The 25,147-nt window shown below is 42.1% G+C and overlaps 1 protein-coding gene across 2 annotated transcripts in view; it reads left to right on the forward strand.

Moving 5' to 3' along the window:
- The window catches only part of LOC106586166 (polypeptide N-acetylgalactosaminyltransferase 13), a 55,465-nt gene that overhangs the window by 17,344 nt on the left and 12,974 nt on the right, over positions 1 to 25,147 (forward strand). The window contains exons 3-12 of one of the 2 annotated variants that reach the window (XM_082968887.1): positions 5,149 to 5,317; positions 9,454 to 9,620; positions 9,998 to 10,205; positions 11,799 to 11,969; positions 14,650 to 14,767; positions 14,855 to 15,035; positions 18,929 to 19,068; positions 20,192 to 20,290; positions 21,202 to 21,336; positions 24,782 to 24,996. In XM_082968887.1, coding sequence (XP_082825013.1) covers positions 5,149 to 5,317; positions 9,454 to 9,620; positions 9,998 to 10,205; positions 11,799 to 11,969; positions 14,650 to 14,767; positions 14,855 to 15,035; positions 18,929 to 19,068; positions 20,192 to 20,290; positions 21,202 to 21,336; positions 24,782 to 24,967 — 1,574 coding nt within the window. In that variant the 3' untranslated portion in view covers positions 24,968 to 24,996. The remainder of the gene's footprint in view (positions 1 to 5,148; positions 5,318 to 9,453; positions 9,621 to 9,997; positions 10,206 to 11,798; positions 11,970 to 14,649; positions 14,768 to 14,854; positions 15,036 to 18,928; positions 19,069 to 20,191; positions 20,291 to 21,201; positions 21,337 to 24,781; positions 24,997 to 25,147) is intronic. The other variant, XM_082968888.1, reaches the window with a different exon arrangement.

Below are 25,147 nucleotides of genomic sequence, written 5' to 3' on the forward strand. Positions count from 1 at the left end.
CAGATGCCACAGTTTTCTTCTTCTAAGCCCAAGGATAATATTGAGCAGTTCACTTGCACTTGTGAGGATACTGTGCATGTTTTCATATAGAAATCACTACATTGGTGGGTGTCTGGTCACCTGGATCATTTGGAGGCATTCTCTCTCTCTCTCTCTCTCTCCCTCTCTCTGAAAAACACTGTCGTGAAAAGAGCACGACAACGCCTCTTCCCCCTCGGGAGGCTAAAAATATTTGGCATGGGTCCTCAGATCCTCAAAAAGTTCTACAGCTGCACCATTGAGAACATCATGACCGGCTGCATCACCGCTTGGTATGACAACTGCTTGGCATCCGACCGCAAGGCACTACGGAGGGTAGTGCATACTGCGCAGTACATCACTTGGGCCGAGCTCCCTGACATCAAGGCCCAAAAAAGGCTCAAAGACTCCAGCCACCCAAGCTACAGACTGGTCTCTCTGCTACCGCACGGCAAGCGGTACCGATGCACCAAGTCTGGAACCAACAGGACCCTGAACAGACTTCTGAACAAGACTTCTAAATAGCTTATCAAATTGTTACCTGCAAATGGTTACCTCTGTTGCACTGACTCTATACACACACACACACTGTACTTTACCCACAGTCTCACACATACTTACACTGACACCCCAACACACACACCACACACACACACACACACACACACCATATGTTTCAAGTTATTAGTTGTGTTGTATGTACAGGATATACATGGTAAACACCGTTCAACTAAATGCTTACTTGCAGGTTCCTTCTCGACAATACTACAACAATAAGAAATAATATAAGAGAGGAATACGAACATCAATGAAATGGGTGCCATTTGACGTTAAACCCAACAAAACGTTTCCATTACGAATGGGATTTGATGAAAGCTGTGCAAGAGGGTAAGCGTTTGGTAATGGGTAAGCCATTGTAGCAGGCGTCAGAAGTATACAATAGTTACCGAAATCACCTACTCACTAAGCAAATAGCTTATTGATTTTATTAATCAATTATGCATACATAGTCAGCATGGCAACATTATTGGTTCCCAGAACATTCTGTGCCATCTCTGGGTGTACAGTAGATCTGAATAGGTCCTCCTGTAAAGAATATCCTCTAGTTGAGAAAGCTTCAAAAACAGAAATAGATCATTCTTTCAAAAACACATTAAATAATCCTGACCACATTGTGTTTCAAACCTATAATCTTGGAATTGAAGATATAGTCACTTATCAAATGGATACCCGGACTACCTCGAATGCATACCCGGACTACCTGGCATTGACTATGCACACACAGTCTCACACACAACAGGTTAAAAACGGAAGTGGGGTAGCGTACCTGGTGATATGATGTAGAAGAAGTCTTTGAAGCCGTCCATCCACACCTCGGCCAATCGCCTGTTGTTCTTGTTGATGACTTGACCCGTGCCCCCAGGGAAGCGGTATGGGGTGGCCTTCCGGAACACATGACCCACGTGGGAACATGTTATAATCTCCAGCGAGCCGCCACACTGCCAGATCTGCACATGCAAGTGGTCACACGCACATGTGGTCACACACACACACACACACACACACACACACACACACACACACACACACACACACTTTCACATGTGCTGCTGCTGCTGTTGCTACTGTCTATTATCTATTCTGTTGTCATTTTACCCCTACCTACAGTACCAGTCAAGAGTTTGGACACACCTACTCATTCAAGGGTTTTTCTTTATTTTTACTATTTTCTACATTGTAGAATAATAGTGAAGACATCAAAACTATGAAATAACATTTATGGAATCATGTAGTAACCAAAAAGGTGTTAAACAAATCAAAATATATTTTATATTTGAGATTCTTCAAAGTAGCGACCCTTAGCCTTGATGACAGCTTTGCACACTCTTGGCATTCTCTCAACCAGCTTCATGAGGTAGTCACCTGGAATGCATTTCAATTAACAAGTGGAATTTCTTTCCTTCTTAATGCGTTTGAGCCAATCAGTGGTGCTGTGACAATTTAGGGGGTGGTATACAGAAGATAGCCCTATTTGGTAAAAGACCAAGTCCATATTATGGCAAGAACAGCTCAAATAAGCAAAGAGAAACAACAGTCCATCATTACTTTAAGACATGAAGGTCAGTCATTGTGGAACATTTCTAGAACTTTGAAAGTTTCTTCAAGTGCAATCGCAAAAACCATCAAGCGCTATGATGAAACTGGCTCTCATGAGGACCGCCACAGGAAAGGAAGACCCAGAGTTACCTCTGCTGCAGAGGATACGTCCATTAGAGTTAACTGCACCTCAAATTCCAGCCCAAATAAATGCTTCACAGAGTTCAAGTAACAGACACATCTAAACTGTTCAGAGGAGACTGTGTGAATAAGACCATGGTCGAATTGCTGCAAAGAAACCACTACTAAAAGACACCAATAATAAGAAGAGACTTCATTGGGCCAAGAAACACGAACAATGGACATTAGACCAGTGGAAATCTGTGCTTTGGTCTGATGAGTCCAAATTTGAGATTTTTAGTTCCAACCGCCATGTCTTTGTGAAACGCAGAGTAGGTTCAATGGATTATCTCCTCATGTGTGGTTCCCACCGTGAGGCATGGGGGAGGAGGTGTGATGGTGTGGGGGTGCTTGGCTGGTGACACTGTCTGTGATTTATTTAGAATTCAAGGCACACTTAACCAGCATGGCCACCACAGCATTCTGAAGCGATCCGCCATCGAATCTGGTTTGCGCTTAGTGGGACAAAAACATTTTTTCAACAGGACAATGATCCAAAACACACCTCCAGGCTGTGTAAGGGCTATTTGACCAAGGAGAGTGATGGAGTGCTGCATCAGATGACCTGGCCTCCACAATCACCCGACCTTAACCCAATTGAGACGGTTTGGCATGAGTTGGACCGCAGAGTGAAGGAAAAGCAGCCAAAGAGTGCTCAGCATATGTGAGAACTCCTTCAAGACTTATGGAAAAGCATTCCTCATGGAGCTGGTTGAGAGAATGCCAAGAGTGTGCAAAGCTGTCATCAAGGCAAAGGGTGGCTGTTTTGAAGAATCTCAAATTTAAATATATTTGGATTTGTTTAACACTTTTTTGGTTACTACATGATTCCATATGTTTTATTTCATAGTTTTGACATCTTCACTATTATTCTACAATGTAGAAAATAATACAAATAAAGGAAAAACCCTTGAATGACTAGGTGTGTCCAAACTTTTGACTTACTCCCTATGAATAACCATGTTATTTTCTACTACCTATATATAACCATGTTATTTTCTACTCCCTATATATAGCCATGTTATTTTCTACTCCCCTATATGTAGCCATGTTGTTTTTACTCTTTATTTTTATTTGTTATTCACTGTGTAGTTTTTTCCTCGTGTCACTATTTATATTTTTTATTAACATTTTATCTTCAACTCTGCATTGTTGGAAAAGGACCTGTAAGTAACCATTTCACTGTTAGTCTACACCTGTTGTCTATGAAACATGTGATAAATAACATTTGATTGATTTGATGTACTGTCTCATGAGAAAGAGAGAGAGACTATGAACAATGTTCGGTCTCATAAGTCCCTCAGTTGAAGCTGAAATGTTTGTTACCTCCCTATACATTTAAAGCCATTTTCAATCAGTGAGGTTACAATTATAGTATGTTTCAGACAGTATCGCTGGCCTTCAGCTCTTTGTGCAACATATATCTAATGTAGTGTCTGTGCCAATAGATTGATGGATGATCTGAGTGGCTGTGGTGGGCATGTGTTAGATGGATAGTTCATTGAATAATCCAGCTCAGCTCTCTCTGCAAGCCCATCAGGTTCAAGCCATTGTCCTAATGGAGGGTGTCACCGCCGAGAAGAACCTCGATCAGATCAGAGTCTAAACCTCCACTAACCCAACATTGGAGCTCTAGGAAGGTTGACTGGGGATGCGTCCCAAATGCACCCTATTCCCTTCATCATGCACTACTTTTGATCAGGGCCCATTGGGCTCTGGTCAAAAGTAGCACACTGTAAAGGGAATAGGGTGCCATTTGGAATGCGAAATGGGAATCCTCTTAACCTGGGGCCTGGAGCAAATGTGAATTGTCCCCCATGGAAATCACTGCCTCTGGTTTAAGAGATTATTGGAGAGCGGAGCATAATTCCACTGGAGATTATTTACCTTTGGATAATTGTGAAGCATTGTGGAGCAATGTGCAGCAGAGGCAGCTTGTTCTCAAGGCTTTAATGGATCTTCAGTAATGCTGATTGATCAGATATATGAGCTGATCTTTTTTAAACAGCAATGAGGACTGCTGTTGTAATGCTCTCACTTCTTCCTCATTCATCAGTGTGAGAGAGAGAGAAGGGCTCGCCCTAAATCTCTGGACAAATCGTGGATTTTCCAACAGGCCCAGATGATGCTTGACTAGGAGGACATGACTGTACGGCAGATGATAAGAATAGTAGTTAATGGATCCAGAATGCTTGGCGAATCTGCATCAGTGTCAGACTGATCAGCATGTCATTGGCTGGTAGGGACATTTTAATGACCTCAGCGTTCAAAGCCTGATGATGTGGCATATTTCATTTTACACTGATCTGAGGGCAGTCTTTCTCTGTTAGACAAATCCTGATGATGTGGCATATTTCATTTTACACTGATCTGAGGCAAGTCTTTCTCTGTTAGACAAATCGAATCAAACGTTGTTTGTCACATGAGCCGAATACAACAAGTGTAGACCTTACCGTGAAATGCTTACTTACAAGCCCTTAACCAACAGTACAGTTTACCAAATAAACTAAAGCAAAAAATAATAAAAAGTGACACAATAAAATAGTAATAACGAGGCTATATACAAGGGGTACTGGGACCGAGTGATCTGAGGTCAATATTCTTCTGTTAGAAACACTCTAGTCTAGTCTACAGCATGCTTCATTTGCTCACGGTTCATTTTAAGTTCATTTGCTTGCCACAGTACTGTACCTTTAGTAATATATACACTATAATAGTTGTAGCTACATTTAGCAGATTTCAGTAGCTGAAGTTTAATGTTTGGACCTCCCGCTTCCATTGAAATAACAGTGAAATATAAAATAGAACACGGAAGTATAAAATATGCAACATCGTCTCCCTATTGTTTTGCAGCGGTCATGTCGCGAGCCCACGAGGGCCCAGGGGAGATGGGGAAGGCGGTGGTAATCGCAAAGGACGAGCAGGAGAAAATGAAGGAGCTCTTTAAGATTAACCAGTTCAATCTGATGGCCAGCGACATGATTGCTCTCAACAGGAGTCTGCCGGATGTGAGACTGGACGGGTGAGTGAACTTGGCCTTTTCTGTGAATTACACCGCTGACCTCTTTACTCGGCACTACACACACACACCACCCACTTTTAACAACCCTGTAACCTTCTACCGCTACTCCTCAGAAGCCCTAATACCTCCACTTCACTTGGCAACATGCTCCGGTTCTCAAAAGGGCTGACATTTTGGATCTACTTTCTGACTTTTTCACTAGTTGTTGTTTTAGTCCAGAAACTTCCGCTGAATTCACTGGAAACCACACTACGCTGACACACAACTTTGAGGATTACAACATGGCGTGTCATTTTAGGAGCAGCTGCTGGCGGATTATTAACAGCAATGCGAAGCAAAAGAGACTGTCTACCAAATAACTAAGGTTCAACAGAACATTTTGATATCGTCTGGAATGAACCAATTTGTTAACTTTGATGAAAACGACCCATTAGGACAGAATGAAAAGGAGATATTAAACGTTTTAAGTCCTCGGACTCCTCAGGATTCATTCCATGATGTAACATACTCTAATTCAGTGGTGGCTGGTGAGGGGACGAGGACTCATAGTAATGACTGGAATGGAATGAATGGAGCGGCATCTAAACTCATGGAAACCATGTGTTTGATGTTTTTCATACCATTCCGTTTGTTCCGTTACGGCGATTACAATGAGGGCGTCATCCGATTTGAAAGTGCCACCAGACACCACTGCTCTAATTGAAGAACATTAGACTTACAGAGATTATTTGCCAGTGTTGGATCCATCACAGTCTTCGGGTGTTTACTTCAGCCATGACAGTCTGAATGGGAGAAGGGCATTGTTTACTGTCGCCCAAGACCTACTAGAGCTGGATAATGAAAACCCAAAGAGCAATTTGTGTGAAATATGATCCACATTTACCTTGAGCAGCTGATCTAGAGACAGTCTTCTCTCCGGGAGACAGCCCAGTGATTTCGTGTTTATGTATTCCTACAGAACATTCTTTGTCAACTGTTCTTTAGAATGCGCTCTTCTTTGTATTGAAAATAGGAACATTGTCAATACAACAATATAAAAAAATTATGCAGAGAATATAAGCATATGCCAATACTGTGAACATTGTCTATATTGTTTATATATTACCTACCGCCTCGAAAATCAACTGTCCCCCATGGGGTTTACATTGCTATAACATTTTATATGAAAAGTTATCACAAAAAAGGAACATTTTCAATATATGTGAACACTGCACGCACTCCATTTCACACATGTACAAGGATTGTGCTAAGTTTAATGCTTGTAGATTTAGCTAATTATGAATTCCACTTTAATGAACTAGTCCTATAGTATATTTAAGCAATAAGGCACTTCAGGGGTTTGTGGTATATGGCCAATATATAAGGGCTGTATCCAGGCACTCCGCTTTGCGTCGTACGTAAGAACAGCCTTTAGCCGTGGTATATTGGCCCCAAACCCCTGAGGTGCCTTATTGCTATTGTAAACTGGTTACCAACGTAATTAGAGCAGTAAAAATACATGTTTTGTCATACCCGTGGTATACGGTTTGATATACCACAGATATCAGCCAATCAGCATTCAGGGTTGGAACCACCCAGTTTATAATGAAGAATTTGTACAAAATGGAGAGCGAAAGAACTGTAGATATAGATCTGTGGTCTATTGATTTTATTTCACCCCAAGAGTGCCAAGCTGCAGAATCGTACTAATTGCATCTCAAAATCTTCCTCAAACTCGCCAGTACACCTTGGAACGTTATTAAAGAAATCAGCTTGGCTTTGCAAGACTGTGTGAGAGAGAGGTATTGTCGTGGGGTGTAATAGGCAGTGGTTGAAAGAAATAAGATGATCGCTCAGTGGCTAGTAGCTAGCTACCCTGGTGTTCCCATTCTGTCAATCTGTCCTGTCACCCGTAGTGGGGTGAACGGGATAAACCTACTATCCGCTCCAATCGCCTGTCACCTCCTGTCACCTCCCACTTCCAACCCCCGCTGCCTCCTCTCTATCTTTAATGCACCCTCCTCATACTTTATTCAACATTACAATCTACACTACATGACAGGCTTGCCCTGCCCTTGGTCTGTATCTCTGGGAGTATGTGACTGCATCCCAAATGGCACCCTATTCCCTACAGTGCCTCCATAAAGTATTCATATCCCTTGACTTAGTCCACGTTTTGTTGTGTTACAGCCTGAAACACAGCCTACAAAACAAAACCCCAATAATGACAAAGTGAAACATGTTATTACATTTTTATTTTGACTGAAAATGAAATACAGAAATATCTCATTTTAAGCATCTTTGTCAGTGATTACAGCTGTGAGTCTTTCTGGGTAAGTCTCTAAGAGCTTTCCACACCTGGATTGTACAAGATTTCCCCATTATTCTTCAAGCTCTGTCAAATTGGTTGTTGATCTTTGCTGGACAACCATTTTGAGGTCTCTCCATAGATTTTCAAGTAGATTTAAGTCAAAACTGTAACTAGGCCACTCCAGTGTAGATTTGGCCTTGTGTTTTGGGTTATTGTCCTGCTGAAAGGTGAATTCATCTCCCAGTGTCTGGTGGAAAGCAGACTGAACCAGGTTTCATCTAGGATTTTGCCTGTGTTTTTTTATCCCAAAAAACTCCCCCAGTCCTTAATGATTACAAGCATGATGCAGCCACCACTATGCTCAAAAATATGGAGTGGTTGTCAGTAATGTATTGGATTTGCCCCAAATATAACACTTTGTATTCAAGACAAAAAAGTGAATTGCTTTGCTACATGTTTTGCAATATTACTTTAATGGCTTGTTGCAGACAGGATGCATGTTTTGGAATATTTTTATTCTGTACAGGCTTCCTTCTTTTTATGTCTACCAATCTACCAATTGGTGCCCTTCTTTGTGAAGCATTGGAAAACCTCCCTGGTCTTTGTGGTTAAATCTGTGTTTGAAATTCACTGCTCAACTGAGGGACCTTACAGATCATAATTGTATGTGTGGGTTACAGAGATGAGGTAGTCATTTTATTTAATTTAACTTTATTATTGCACACAAAGTCAGTCCATGCAACTTATTATATGACTTGTTAAGCACATTTTTGAACTTATTTAGGCTTGCCATAACAAAGGGGTTGAATACCTACTGACTGAAGATATTTCAGCTTTTTCATTTTTAATTAATTAGTAAAGAATTCAATAAACATAATTCCAATTTGACATTATGGGATATTATGTGTATGTCAGTGAACAAAAAATGGCAATGTAATCTGTTTTTAAATTCAGGCTGTAACACAACAAAATGTGGGAAAAGTGAAGGGGTGTGAATACTTTCTGAAGGCACTGTATGTGGGCCCTGGTCAGAAGTAGTGGTCTATATAAGGAATAAGGTGCCATTTGGGACACAGCCTGTGTGTGTGAAGCAGATTGCCATTTAGCACAACACAGTGTTCAAATCACATTTTATTGGTCACATACACATGTTTAGCAGATGTTATTGCAGGTGTAGCGAAATGCTTGTGTTTCTAGCTCCATCAGTACAGTAATATCTAACAAGTAATATCTAACAATTTCACAACCATACACACACATTTTAAGTAAAGGAATGGAATTAAGAATTTATAAATATTTGGACGAACAATGTCGGAGCGGCATAGACTAAAATACATAGAGATATAGAATACAGTATATACATATGAGCTGAGTAGTGGAAAATATGTAAACATTATTAAAGTGACTAGTGTTCCAATTATTAAAGTGGCCAGTGATTTCAAGTCTATGTATTTAGGGCAGCAGTCTCTAAGGTGCTATATTCATGTAATTTCTGCTGAGATGAGCTTTTAAATGGATAGTCATTGAATCAATAATTGGAAATCTATGGGAAAAGCTAGCATGTCATTGTGCTAACGTCTAGAAGCGATGCACCCTTGCCACCACTGCTGAAAAAAATCCTAGGGGAAACACTGGTGCAGCATTTACTAAGTCTTGTCAACTTTGGCTTTGTTTGAAAGCAGTTCATTTTGTTACAATGCTCTGAGGTAAATTTCAGCCACATATATTTTACATCCACAAGCATGTCACACAACTATGCTCACTGTTGATAGAACTCTACTGTAGACAAGCATCGGTAGCAGCATATTTGACCTCTCAACCAGAGCTCGTGTGTTCTGTCCATCAGTTGCAAGACGAAGGTGTACGCGGACGATCTCCCCAACACCAGTATAGTGATCGTGTTCCACAACGAGGCGTGGAGCACCCTGCTCCGCACCGTCCACAGTGTCATCAACCGCTCGCCACGGCACCTGCTGCAGGAGATCCTGCTGGTGGACGACGCCAGTGAGAGAGGTACTGAAGCTGGATCCAACCTAAACCATCAACTAACTAGCTTCACTGAGTTTAAAGGGTCACTCTGGGATTAATACATGCAGTTCTTAGTATTGTGTGATAATATCTACCACATTACATGTGGTAGATACAAAGTTTGAAAGACAATCGTCCCTTGATAATTGTGGAAAACAACACTGCACAATGAAGTTCTATGGGAGTTTGAAACATGTCTGTTTAACCATGCAATTCTTTGTATTGAAGGATAATAATATACCACATTTGAAAGAAGATCGGCCCTTGCCTTGATAACTGTGAATGAACGAGGAAAGACACCAAACGATGAAGTTATTTCGGCGTTTGAAACATGTCCTCTCTGATGTGTCCTCTTCTGTCAGACTTCTTGGGAAAGAAGCTAGAGAACTATGCTCGGACCCTGGAGGTTCGAGTGCGAGTCCTGCGGATGGAGCAGCGGACGGGGCTGATCCGGGCCAGGCTGAGGGGGGCAGCTGCCACACGGGGACAGGTCATCACCTTCCTGGACGCCCACTGTGAATGCACAGTGGGCTGGCTGGAGCCTCTGCTGGCCAGGATCAAAGAGGACCGGTAAGGAGCTTCACCATCACCCCTCTCGATGTAAATGGAACACATGGCACTGGATAGACATGGGGGTGCTGATGCTCGAAGCAAATCATCTCTGCTCTGTTCTCTTCCTGCTGCCTCAGTGAGATGCTAACTCATTAGCATTCCGCTTGTCTTCTGTGTCATCTGAAAACTGATCTGACGTTAATGGTAGACACTAGCTCGACTTTATAGCAGACAACGACACCAATGCCCGTGACAGCTGTGTGCCCCTTTTCAAAGGCAGCCATAGCTGAGTGGCAGCTTGTTTTGTCGAAATGCTGTCTGTCGCTTCTTTATACCGTAGTAGACACAGTAGAATGTGATTGCACTGAGTCAGTTGATGATGGCTATTTTAAGTGACAGCAGGGTTTAAATCCTATTACTTGTTATCGTGGTTATTGTAATGAAGTAATGGTGTGGTTATTCTAATCCTGTTTCAGGATTGCACTTGCTTGTTCGGTGGGTGAAGGGTTCCTTCTACATAAAAGGGAGAAATTGTAGATGGACTGAAAATGCATTTGCCCCTCCCCCCTTATCTCTCTTATCTGGTGTCGGACATCTACCCATTTTGCCTCAGGTGCCAGGCAGAAATTAGTTTTGTATTACCGAGGAGATTATATTATCGAGCCATTACACTTTTATGACCCTGCACGTTTATTGATGTGTAAAAATATGTGCAGGAGCATAAAAGTGCACAAACACTGATTAGATTTAGACCAGGAAGTGAAGTGGATGCTGAGTGAAGGGGATGCGTTGAATGAATTCCCCTGCAGCACCTAGAGGTTGAGTCCCAAATGGCACCCTATTTCCCTACGTAGTACACTACTTTTGACCAAAGCCCTATGGGCCCTGGTCAAAAGTAGTGCACTAGGGAATAGAGTGCCATTTGAGACGCAAGCCTTAAGGTTACCTTCAGCTTTACTGTAAAACTCCTACTGAAGCAAACAGTCTGAGGCCATATATCCATACTGTATTGTCATTGTCAACATAATCAACATGCATATATTCCATTTTCTTTGACTGTAAGTAGCTTCCCACTGAAGCAATATGTTACCTCCGGTCAGTGTTGTTATCCTAATGGATATGTTTATAATGAGTATGCACCAGCCGATGATTTACTAATATTGAAATAAACTCATAATGAAGCTGGGGATAATGCCACCGCTGTAGAAATGCAGGGTCAGCAGTTAGCTATTTGTCTCGACGCTCACCTGAAGAATGAACAGTTAGGGCACCATTAGCTTTGTAAATGATTTATTCTTTTATTATTTATTTTGTGGATGAATTAATGCTGTTGGCTCTGCCAGCCAAGCAGTTTAATATAACCAGACGTGGAATATTGTTCATGGAAATAACACAACGTTTTGGGGTTTAAGGGAAGAAAGTGAATTAATTGTAGAGACTGCACAGTTCTTCAAAGTCATTTTCTGAAGTTGATTCCACATGTCATTTATCTAGGGCTTTCTTTCACTATTTCCTGTATAATGAATGCTTTAGATTTCTCTGTGGTTGTTTTGGCTGTCAATGAATTTCTTGTCAAATGAATGCCTTATCTTTCTCTTCATGGTTGTTTAGGAGATCTGTGGTATGTCCTATAATCGATGTGATCAGCGACGAGACGTTTGAATACATGGCAGGCTCAGACATGACCTACGGAGGATTCAACTGGAAGCTGAATTTCCGTTGGTACCCCGTGCCTCAGAGAGAAATGGACAGGCGCAAAGGGGACAGGACATTACCACTCAGGTACACACAAGACACATACTGAATATGCCTTTATCTCTGCCCGAGTTGAAATGAGTTTATTTGGCACCCTATTCTCTTTATAGTGCCCTACTTTTTTTAAAGTAGTGCACTATAAAGCACGGGTGCTCAACTCTTACCCTACGAGGTACGGGCCCTGCTAGTCTACCTGATAATTAATTGCACATACCTGGTGTCCCAGGTCTAAATCAGTCCCTGATTAGAGGGGAACAATGATAAAATGCAGCGGAGGACATTAAATAACAGTTTATTGAAAAGACTCGTAAGACAACAAATATTCGCTCTAGCGTTATCATTTCAGCTGAGAGTAGGTTGTTTGTAGTGCTGGGAAGTCGCAGAGCTGACATCATTGGTGTGGATTTCTTTAGAAGCCCTCTTCTCCGATAGCTGTCAAAGCTGCATCATTTGGAGATAGAGATAGATTGCATTTCTGTGAAGTACTGACTTAGCTGTGAGGCCAATGTTTTTATATGTTTTTCTTATGTTATTTGATATAGATATAGTTGTAGTTTCATGGTGTAGCTAGTTTCATTTTGGAATACAAAAAAAATATGTCAATGGAGCTGGTGCTGCAAAAATATTGACAAACCTCTCCATCAAATGTATTTTATTGGACAGAGCAACAACGTGGTATGATGATGGTGTCCCTCAATGCTTCATAAATCAGATTTTCATTGTCTTAAAAGAAGATAGTCATCTCCAAGCCCCTAGCTGTGTCTGTTTGCTTCTCTTTAGCAGAATGAAAACGGCAGAGAGTGGATCAAATAATGACATAGTAATTTTGCATTGAGATTGTCAGTCTAGGTCAGGTTTTTTGTGTGATAAATGGTAGTGTCCAAAGTGCCCATTTGTTTGATGAAGAGCTAGGCAATGAATAATGTCTTGCTCTCTTATTTCCAAAGCAAATAAAAGCAGAGTTTCTGCCCCCAGACATTTTTTTATTGTATTTTTTATAATTTATTTTATTTCACCTTTATTTAACCAGGTAGGCCAGTTGAGAACAAGTTCTCATTTACAACTGCGACCTGCCAAGATAAAGCAAAGCAGTGCGACACAAACAGCAACACAGAGTTACACATGGAATAAACACACATACAGTCAATAACACAATAGAAAAAGTCTATATACAGCGTGTGCAAATGGCGTGAGGAGGTAAGGCAATAAATAGGCCATAGTAGTGAAGTAATTACAATTTAGCAAATTAACACTGGAGTGATAGATGTGCAGATGATGATGTGCAAGTAGAGATACTGGTGTGTAAAAGACCAGAAAAAGTAAATAAAAACAATATGGGGATGAGATAGGTAGTTGTATGGGCTATTTACAGGTGGGCTGTGTACAGCTGCAGCGATCGGTAAGCTGCTCAGATAGCTGATGCTTAAAGTTAGTGAGGGAGATAAGTCTCCAACTTCAGCGATTTTTGCAATTCGTTCCAGTCACTGGCAGCAGAGAACTGGAAGGAAAGGCGGCCACACGAGGTGTTGGTTTTGGGGATGACCAGTGAGATATACCTCCTGGAGCGCGTGCTACGGGTGGGTGTTGTTATGGTGACCAGTGAGCTGAGATAAGGCGGAGCTTTACCTAGCAAAGACTTATAGATGTCCTGGAGCCAGTGGATCTGGCAACGAGAGCATACAGGTTGCAGTGGTGGGTGGTATATGGGGCTTTGGTGACAAAACAGATGGCACTGTGATAGACTGCATCCAGTTTGCTGAGTAGAGTGTTGGAGGCTATTTTGTAAATTACATCGCTAAAGTTGAGGATCAGTAGGATAGGCAGTTTTACCAGGGTATGTTTGGCAGCGTGAGTGATGGAGGCTTTGTTGCGAAATAGAAAGCCGATTCTCGATTTAATTTTGGATTGGAGATGTTTAAAATGAGTCTGGAAGGAGAGTTTACAGTCTAGCAGACACTTAGGTATTTGTAGTCAGAAACGTCCAAAGTAGTTATGCTAGTTGAGTGGGCGGGTGCAGGCCGCGATCGGTTGAAAAGCATGCATTTCATTTTACTAGCGTTTAAGAGCAGTTGGAGACCACGGAAGGAGTGTTGTATGGCATTGAAGCTCGTTTGGAGGTTTCTTAACACAGTGTCCAAAGAAGGGCCAGATGTATACAGAATGGTGTCGTCTGCGTAGAGGTGGATCAAGGAATCACCCACAGCAAGAGCGACATCGTTGATATATACAGAGAAAAGAGTCGGCCCGAGAATTTAACCCTGTGGTACCCCCATAGAGACTGCCAGAGGTCCGGCCACAGGTCCTCAGATTTGACACACTGAACTATATCTGAGAAGTAGTTGGTGAACCAGGCGAGGCAGTCATTTGAGAAACCAAGGCTGTTGAGTCTGCCGATAAGAATACGGTGATTGAGCAAGAGAGCCTGTACTTTGTGACAACTGACAGAGTTGAAAGCCTTGGCCAGGTCGATGAAGACGGCTGCACAGTACTGTCTTTTATCGATGGCGGTTATGATATCGTTTAGTACCTTGAGCGTGGCTGAGGTGCACCCGTGACCAGCTGGGCATCCTGTCCATCGAGCAATATTGTTCAGCAATATTACTGTATGATATTGATTATTTGTAAGCGGATCCGTTTCTCACTTTGTAAGATAGGTGTCTCTTGTAAATGTGTTTCTTTATCCACTCTCATTGTTTTTCTCTTGCAGAACCCCTACTATGGCTGGAGGGTTATTCTCTATTGACCGGACATATTTTGAAGAAATAGGCACATACGATCCAGGGATGGACATTTGGGGCGGAGAGAACTTGGAGATGTCTTTCAGGGTGAGTGGTTAAGAATAGAGGGCTCTGCTGGGTTATTATGACAATGATTTTGTGACCACATGTGCGTGTGACCACTTGTATGTGCAGATCTGGCAGTGTGGTGGCTCGCTGGAGATTATAACATGTTCCCACGTGGGTCATGTGTTCCGGAAGGCCACCCCATACAGCTTCCCTGGGGGCACGGGCCAAGTCATCAACAAGAACAACAGGCGATTGGCTGAGGTGTGGATGGACGGCTTCAAAGACTTCTTCTACATCATATCACCAGGTACGCTACCACGCTTCCGTTTTAACCTGTTGTCTCTCAGCGGGTGGGAATGCATATGAAGTGGGAATGCAAACTTGGGTTCAAATACTATTTGAAATCATTTAAAATACTTAAGCTGGGATTGATGTACTCACTGGGCACAGACGTCAATTCAACGTCTATTCCATGTTGGAAACAACGTTGATTCAACCAGTGTGCGCCCAGGGTGGAGTTTCCTGGCGCAATGGAACCAATAGAGATATTGGAAAACGTAAAACCCCGCCCACCTGGCACTCCAGGCAGACTAAAGCAAACTAAAGTGATGTAAAATATTTCAAATAGTAGTTAAACCCAGGTCTGATGGAGTGGCAATGCATATGGTCTCAGTGTAAATCGCTGAGCTCCAAGCAAGTGCTTTAAGTGTGAATTCAGCCTCTAGCTATCATGTTGGGTATAGACTGGTTGGTTTTTTAGCAACAAAACCGATGCGTCAGCAACAAAGGGGAAAAACAGACTGGGTTGGCTAAGATTGTTGACATGTAAACTCCCAGCTAGCACATAACGTTCTGAGAACCATGTGTATCTTAGAGCTTGGTGAGAGCGTGGTTGTCCTATGGTTGTTTTGCATACAACCTTCCCACAAAGTTCTGGGAATTGTGCAGGATGCCCAGCTCAATGATGTCATGTCACAATAAAAAATAAATGTGTTTGGACGATTAACGCCTAAGCAAATGAATTTCCATGTGTCCTATCTGTGCTTGGAGTTCACAGTTAATCTAAGCTAGCAGTGTTATTAAAAGTCTTATTGAAACATGTTCTCAGAACGTTATTTAAATACCTTCAAATAACCTTTAATATCCCGTCTTATAATGTTAATTAAACCTCACAGGAAAACTTTCAGAGAACCGTAGTAAAACTTTTTTAGAACCTCCCTGCAACCTAAAAATTCCTCGTTCCCAGAACAGGTGAAATGTTCACTTCTGTTCTCAGAACAATTAAAAAACGTTCCGTTTTACTGGTCAGGAAATGCATGTCTTCGTTCCCGGAACCAATGGGAAAGTAAAACGTACAGTACGTTCCCACAACTTCCAAGGAACCAGATGTTATAGCTGGGCTATATTTTGTCTCTAAATGTTTATTGAAAACATAAATACAGGTGCACAATGAGCGCTTGTTGTCTCAAGCATTGTTACAGTTGTTGGTTAGCTAGCTAGAGAATTTGAGCCATATTAGCATAAACATGACATCAGTCAAAACAAGACAAGGTATCAATGACTGTGCACGCAACCCGTCTATAAGTGGCATGTATGTGGGTTCTGAAAATAGGCATCTCCTGTCGTTTTGCATTCACCGCAAAACTGTTATTCTTCTGCTTACATGCATAGAATACATAGTATTTGCCTATATTGGTTAGTGTAGCCTCCTATACCAATACTATGCATGTAAGGCACCATAAGACCTATCACCTGCCTTATAGGAATATCCTTCATATTTTTTTATTCCACAGCCAATTCCTCATTACTGTATGTTTTTTCAGGCCAGGGTCATTTCTCCTCTGTACTGTAATGTATGCCATGAGCTCTGTAACTAGAGGATATGCAGCAAACTGGTTAGAAAGGGAAGCAACCTGTACCGTATCTTATAAAAAAAATTATATGTATATTAATTTTATATATTTGTTTGTTTTTTGTATTTTGTATTTTTTTTGGGGGGGGGGGTAGATCAGCTTTAATATTGCAGATAGGTTGTAGCTTCCAGTACTGTATCTTGCTATATTTGACCCTCCTACTCTGGCTCACGTTGCTTCTCCTCCTAGTCTCACTGAGTCTCAAGTACAATATGTCTTCGCTCTACTGCTCTTTGCATTCATCTTCCGTTGAATTTCTACGCTGCTCTTGATGTGCCAAAGAAGGCAGGGCATTGTCTTATGTTCAACTGCATTTCTCCACACTTTGATCTTTTATTCATTGGAAAGTGCTGTACTAAGTATCTTTCAAGATGTTCGACTGAAGATTTCCGGAAATTGCGTTCACATATTCAAGGGAGACGTTGCTGTTTATGATCTCATGGGAAGCTCAGACAATGTTGTCCCCACAGCCTGGCGATGCAATACGATTGGCAAGAGATTGGCTGCTGAGTATCCAAGTAATGTTGGAGCCAAATTATGAGATTAGATTTATGCAGTGCCTTGCCAATATCTAGTTACATTTTGCATGAAAGGCACCCTTTCCACGTTTCCAGAATGCTCTTTAGTCTGTCTTCTGAGGAGTCGAGGGGGGCCCAGCACCCTAAGTGATTCCTGAGAAAGCATACTCGCAGTATCCGGTCGGCATTGAGTGTCTGCTCATCCAGGATATAACAGGGGATGATCAGGTCAGGGCAGCTCCACTGTTAGTGTGTATCCCAAATGGCACTCTATTCCCTTTATCAGGAGTGGGCAAACGTTTTTGCTTGCGGGACAGAAAAACGGCAGTTATTTGAAAATATATAGGTCCATTATCATTTCTACATAATTTCTATCTATTCTGAACAAAATATAAATACAAAATGCAATTTTACTGAGTTACAGTTCATATAAGGAAATCAGTCAATTGAAATAAATGAATTAGGTTCCAATCTATGGATTTCACATAACTGGGCAGGGTCGCAGCCATGGATGGGCCTGGGAGGGCATAGGCCCACCCGAGCCAGGCCCGGCCAATCAGACTGAGTTTTTCCACACGAAAGGGCTTTATTACTTCTCAGTTTCATCAGCTGTCCGGGTGGCTGGTCTCAGATGATCCCGCAGGTGAAGAAGCCGGATGTGGGGGTCCTGGGCTGGCGTGGTTACACGTGGTCTGTAGTTGTGAGGCCGGTTGGACGTACTGCCAAATTCTGTAAAACGACGTTGGAGGCGGCTTATGGTAGAGAAATGAACATTAAATTCTCTGGCAACAGCTCTGGTGGACACTCCTGCAGTCGGCATGCCAATTGCAAAACTTGAGACATCTGTGGCATTGTGTTGTGTGACAAAAAACTGCACAGGGGCCTCTTATTGACCCCAGCACAAGGTGCACCTGTGTAATGATCATGCTGTTTAATCAGCTTCTTGATATGCCACACCTGTCAAGTGGATGGATTATTTTGGCAAATGAGAAATGCTCACTAACCGGGATGTCAACAAATTTGTGCACAAAATTTGAGAGAAATAAGCTTTTTGTGCGTATGGAACATTTCTGGTATCTTTTATTTCACCTCATGAAACATGGGACTTTACACTTTACATGTTGGGTTTATATTTTTGTTCAGTGTATTTTTAGATGTTCAAGTGTGGCCTGGAGTGTTTTTTTAACCCAAAATAACATTTTGGCTTTTTTTTTTATTCAAACCTCCCGCCTGTCGAATTGAATGGGCTTGCGGGCTCTTCTCTCAACAATGGTTATGCTGAAAACAAAACCGACGTTACCACAGTCTCTTTAACCCTTTGCTGCAGCGGGCTAATAAAGGGTCAAGCAGGATGTTTTTTTGGAAGTCTTAAATTGGGTGTGATACAATAATCTGGCACAGATTATTTGACTTTGTTGATACAATTATGAGTCATTCTCCAATAATTCACATTCCTCTATGGATGGCACTTTGTGCTATAACAGCAAACATAACCTTGACAATTGAAGTGCCAAATGGCTCAAAAGGGTGTTTGTTGCATGTAAGCAGTAAGGGTTCTTGTTGTCTTTTGCTGATATTTCAATGCATGTGTCTCTGTACTTGAACCAGGTGCTGTACATATCAAGCATCTCAAAGTAGAAGTGCTAATCTAGCATCAGGTCCCCTCTGTCCATTCGTTATAATCTAAAAAGTCAAAACTGATCCTAGATCAGCACTACCAGTCTGACATGCTCGATACATATTGCCCCTGGTCTTGGTTTGTGTTGCAGGTGTGGCCCGGGTGGACTATGGAGATGTGTCCTCTCGTAAGACCCTACGTGAAGCTCTGCAGTGTAAACCCTTCTCCTGGTACCTGGAGAACATCTACCCCGACTCTCAGATCCCCAGGAGATACTACTCACTTGGTGAAGTATGAAGTCTTTCAGATACTGCAGCCCAATGCACCTCTCGTGACCCTGGATAAATCCCTAATGGCACCCTATTCCCTACACAGTGTACTACTTTTAACATGGGCCCATAGGGAATAGGGTGTCATTTGCAGTGCAGGTCATCCGTTTGATATCATAAGACTGTAGTCCTACTTCTCTTTAAAGTGAGTCAGAAGACCTGGATATTCCAACCATTGAAACTGGACGATAAATAACCTAATGCATTTGTTTAGTTGTGGTTTCAAACCCAAGCACAGGATAGAGTTGGCGAACAACATTCTAGCTAACAGGTTAGCACCAGGCCAAGAGGGGAATGGTCTTGATAACATACAGTATGCCAAAAAAAAGGCCACGATTGATAGAGAGCATGTCAAATAATGTCACCGGTTGGGAGTTTGGAGAGATGAGGTTGTAATCCCCAAGTTGAATTCTGCTGAGGCTTGAGGATTTTACAGCCTGCATCCAATGTACCGCAGTAAAAGCTGTCTATGGCACGGAGCTGCAGCAGCAGCAGCACCCTGAGTCTTCCCTTCCCCTCTCCTACCCTCCCGCCGTCTGCTCCTTGATTGACTTACTCCATAGCACACATCTCACTTTTAACATCCCCAGTCATTAGCTTTTATATCATTTAATTAGGAACAATACCATTCCTGCATAGTAAGCAGGTTATACAGCACCTAGCGTATAGCCCAGCCTCTAGGAGTATGTTAGTTAGATATTAGATGGCTCATTAAATAATAATTTGGGGTGGGAATTTGTGGGAATACTTAGATCACCACAGATCTGATTTATGTAGCCATTTGCGATGCTAAGCAAGGTCCCTAATTATGACTTACATCACTGGTGAAATATAGGCAATGAGTTTAGATTGCTTGTTTTATTGAACAGTAAGTATTTCATTAGATTTGACATCTGGGCCACAGAGAAAAGACGCAGGTGCTTTTCATTTTGACACCTGGAAATGAAGTGCCAGTGTTTGATGAGAGGATACGCCATTTCTTCTTCCTTTATAAACGGTGGCTTTTGTCAGCTGTAAATATGCCAGGGTGGATGGAAGGATGGTAATTATGAATCCAATGTTGTTATACTCCTTTCTACCCCTAGATCAGAAATGTTGAAACAAACCAGTGTGTGGACAACATGGGCAGAAAGGAGAACGAGAAGGTTGGCTTCTTCAACTGCCATGGCATGGGTGGGAATCAGGTAAGGAGATTGTAGAAAGACAAGAGATAGCTATGGACCTATGGACCTTTCCCAGAGGAGAGAGCTATGGACCTATGGACCTTTCCCAGAGGAGAGAGCTATGGACCTAAATTCCTAGGTTTTCCAGAAATCCCAATTGGAAGATTCACTCAATCAGGAGGGAATTAGCAGGACAAATCTCAGAATTGTGGGAAGTTACCGGAATTTGTCCCGTCCAAAACGGCCATGTCAGTCATTTTTTTCTTGGCAGGAAGGTTATTATCCCAGCCCTAAAAGCCTACTGTTTTCGGGCAAACTCCCAGGTTCTCTGATAATACTTATCCCGTGCAAATCGTCATCCCTGTGTTTTTTGAGGGATATTACAGAGTTTAACAGGTGCTGCACCCAGTTTGGTTAAGAACATGGGGAACAAATTGATGTTTAAAACAAAGTGCTATGCACGTAGCCTACAGACAGACGAATGATCTGTTTTGCCACATATCAACTTTCCTAGTGCGATACTTCTCTTTTAAAAGATGAAGTGGACCATTTTGTGCCAATGAATTAATAAATTGCCAAATCCGTCAGGTAAACCAAATGTCTGCATAGGTTACAGTTCATGGTTGTTATTGATATGCGTTATTATTTTTGACTTACTCCAAACTGAAGGTGATTAGGCCAATATTAGGCTATCCCTAGACATTTGAAAAATCTCCACACCTGGAAGACCCTCCAGGCTTCCGTCATAACGGTCCATTTTGAATGAGGGGGGGGGGGAAATAACTACAGGGGCAGTTTGGTAAAAACTAATCCCGGTCCGAATCATGCTGGGGTAATAATTACATAACCGACATTCTATAGTAATACTAATCCTGTGCGAATAGCACTTCGGACAGATACTAGGTATATGACCGTCTCGTTTTCTCTGCCAGGTGTTCTCGTACACGGCTGATAAGGAGATCCGGACAGATGACCTGTGTCTGGACGTGTCTCGTCCCCATGGCCCTGTGGTCATGCTGAAGTGTCATCAAATGAAGGGGAATCAGATGTTTGAGTATGACGCAGAGGTAAGACCAAGACTCCCCCTGTATAAATACTGTGTGAGTCATGACAGGAGGGTTGTAACTGGGATGATGATGCTTTTGCTACACACTGATTGTCCAGAGTAATTTATTCACTGTTATTACATTGGAAGAGATGTCATATGTATAATGACACACCTGTACTAATACATCAAAAAAAGGATTTTGTAAAAAGTGTTATGATTGTTTTGAGCCACTAGATGGTGCTACATGTCAGGAGTTGGGCTTCTGTTCAATAGCCTTCATTCTGTTGCCCTGTGCACATTGCAGTACATAATATTCCCCATTTATTTCAAATGTTCTCCTCTCATGTAGTATGTTGGCAAGTGGGAATATGATATCGAGGTAAGCTTGCTGACCTGGTTCTCGTGAATGTTGTCATCTAGCTGATGTAGACAGTGTGTTTAAGTCCTGTGTTTGGTAGGCAGTAGTACCTTGTGCTTAGTGGTTGTAAGGCCAGTGTTTATCTCTCGTTAGTCCGTGAAGTCCTGTGTGACGATCTGTCAGTAGTCAATAGGAGTGTTCATGTTAATGCTCTGGGGAATGTGACCTGTTAGCCAGACCAGGGGACTGATCAGACTCCTCTCCAGTTACGCACCTAATGAAATGTGTTCCACACTGCACTTCATTGACTCAGACATAGTTGCAAAATTCCATTAACTTTCCCAAAATTCCGTGGCTTTCCAGAAATCCCGTGTGGAAGATTCCTTTATTCTTGGGAATTTTGGGGGAAAAGTTACTGGAATTTTGCAACAATATGACAGTAATGTTAGACACTACTGAATGGCTCATGATATTCCAACAGATTGCTTTTCATTTCAATGGTCCAGGACTGAATAATACAGTCCTAGATATCTCCATAATATATCTAGCATGCAAATCATTTATGCTAATTCAAGTGTTATGTTTGATGCGCAGCAGACTTTGAAACAGGCACGGCGTACTATCAGTGCACCAACAACAGGGCATTTGAATTCCTAAAGGGAAACCGTAGGACACAGCGCTTGTGCATTCTCGAAGTAACCTTAATATTAGCAGTAATTATCAATATATTTCTTCCACTGGGACACGTTCCCAAGGGCGAAAATCTGATATCCACTTTGGAGGGGACAATTACATGAAATTTTCTCAAGAGCAATTCCTGAGGGGGACACCAAAAGTAGTGCTGTAACACATAGCCTACATTGTAATATGGTAAATGTATATGGAGGAACCAAAGAAATAAGGTGTTTGCCGTACTCCTAACTACCGGTACCCAAAACTACACAACTAATCACAACAGCAATACCATTGGCTTTAACAAATCTTAGTTCAGTCACCAGTTTAAGTTGAGAGTGGGGGTATCCATGGCATTTTCCAATTATGTTCCTATTTTACAAGTAAAAAAAATTGAGAACCTTTCATAATGTTGCCAAACAAAGACTCAACAAACTTACCTGAGACTCCCTGTCTCTGCCAGTCTGTCCCTGCATATCTGTCCCCAACTCTGCTGTCTGTGTGTCATCTGTTGCCTGCTCTGCCTAATGACATCATTGTGAAACATTTCCATTAGAATTTCATTTCTTTCTTATGAACATTTTATTAACTAGTCTTTGAGATATTAGGCTACTAGGGTTCTTACTATGCGTTTTGGTGTATTGAAAAATACTCTGATGTCCGTCTTTAATTTTTCTGCCATTTTTCTACCTGGTTGGCTACACACACACAGTGTGTAGGTTATTTACAGTAGGAGATGGGCTTCTATCATCTTCAATCATTCTATATGGGCTTCGATCTAAAAGGTAGCTAGCAAATGTGAAACGGATTAAAATGACAAGAGTTGACAGCTATATGAGTTCACCATTTACACAACATATGCTGCAACCTTTTGTAATTTTAATAGTTTGTTTCATATTGGCTGGCTTCCAACAATAGCTGAATTTGCAAAGCTAGCGAGCACCAATTCAGTTTCAGTGGTGTTTGCTATAATCTTTGCTACCCGGGTTAAATAAAGGTGAAATAAAATAAATAAATAAAAGTTCCCTTGCGACAATTTAGCTTTTGCAACGAGACCATTAAATATATTTAAGACAATGGTAGATGAGAGAGTAGTTCTGTTCAGTTTGGACTTCAGTTTATCGCTAACCTTATCACAGGGACTTTGAAGCACTAACTTACATCATCTGCATGCTGATTCCATCTTTGACGATGCCACATAAATGGAATAGGTACTAGCTAGCTTAATAATTAATATTTGCGTGCTAGCTCTGCATATTCAGCTAGTGTGTGTGTGCGCGATTGACTGGATGAACCTCACGGCAGTTACGTAACAAGCTAAGGAACTGGCAGTGGATCAAACCATTGTGAGGCAAAGGGCGGGGGGGGTCGCAATCTTTTGAAACTTAAAAACGCGCTATTAAGTGTCTATAATCAGCACAATTCCTTTCATTGCGTATTATTAATATTATTTAAATTACATAGTTATGTTTCAGTGATATATTGGGGGGGACAAATCATATTTTTCCCAGGATGGGGGGGTCGTGTCCCCCCCGTCCCCCCCGGGATTTCCGCCCCTGCACGTTCCTATGTTCCACCTGCTTGAGTATGGTGTCACCTGTCAGTGATTAAGATCTCTCATGTCACTGTCGACTTTGAAAAGCCCCCCATCTATTCCTGTACAACCCTAGGTCCAGCTATTTTCGCTTTTTACTTTAGTTATATATATAATATGAAACATGAATAATTCATGCATTTAAGAAATGTCCCTGACGTATACGGCGGTGGGGTTTCAATGCCACTCAATGGCCTGATTATTTTTAGCAACGGTGTGATAGGCGATACTGCTGATCCCAGCCCTGCCGTTAACATTTCATCTGGTCATCATTTTCAAGCAGAGAGAAATATCTGCCTTTTTTTACATTCTCCATTTTCCAGGTGGTCAGAGCCTGTGCTTGAAGTGGACTGAAATAGGTGTCGGTACTCACTTTGGGTACTCGTTTATATTAAGGTGCAGAAACGCTGCGATATTTTAAAGCCGGTACTCAAGCAGTAGAACATTTGACGTGCCGGTACTTAGTAACAGTGTGTTCCGGACCAATTCAAGCACTGGTCAGAGCCATCTCTCTACTCACCTCTATTCTCAATCCCTCCCTGTTCATCTTTTAGGACTGTGGAATATCAGTCCCACCACACCACAAGTCCCAAAAACTTCTATGCAAAGTTGGTTCCGTTCTGAGCGACACGCCAACATGGTCCAACTGTAACCTTTGTCCTCCATTAGATAGGTTGTGTAGAATAGTTATTTTGGAAATTGAAGTACACAGTACTGTTCATGATCTTGTTGGTCCTGTCTGGCCTGAGTACTGGCTCTGTCCTAGCGATTCTCACTCACTCCCATCTCCTCTTGTCTGTCCATGACATGTCCATCCTCCATCCGGATGTCCATCCGCAGAAGCACACGTTCCTCCACATCATCACCCAGTCGTGTCTGACCATCAGCAGGCTGGAGGACGGTACTTGGGGCCCCACGGTGGAGTACTGTAATAGTAGCCCCTTGCAAGCATGGGTCATGAGGAACTTCACCCGGCTGGAGGTGTTTAGGAAGCTGTACTACAGCCCCACTGATTACTTTCTGTAGAGGCTGTCTTCCTGCATGGGTCACCACAGGTCAGTATTGTGCTACCAGACCTAGAGGAGGTCTTAGTATGTAGTTGTCTAGTGCGTAGTGGTCTAGTGTGCCTATAAAATTAGCCCGTCCTGCTATATCTCTGCTCACCAGCCATTACTGGTGTAGTTGGCTAGTGTGTAGTTGTCTAGT

The sequence above is a fragment of the Salmo salar genome, chromosome 25, assembly GCF_965601325.2.
Source record: "Salmo salar chromosome 25, fSalSal1, whole genome shotgun sequence".
Lineage (NCBI taxonomy): Eukaryota > Metazoa > Chordata > Actinopteri > Salmoniformes > Salmonidae > Salmo > Salmo salar.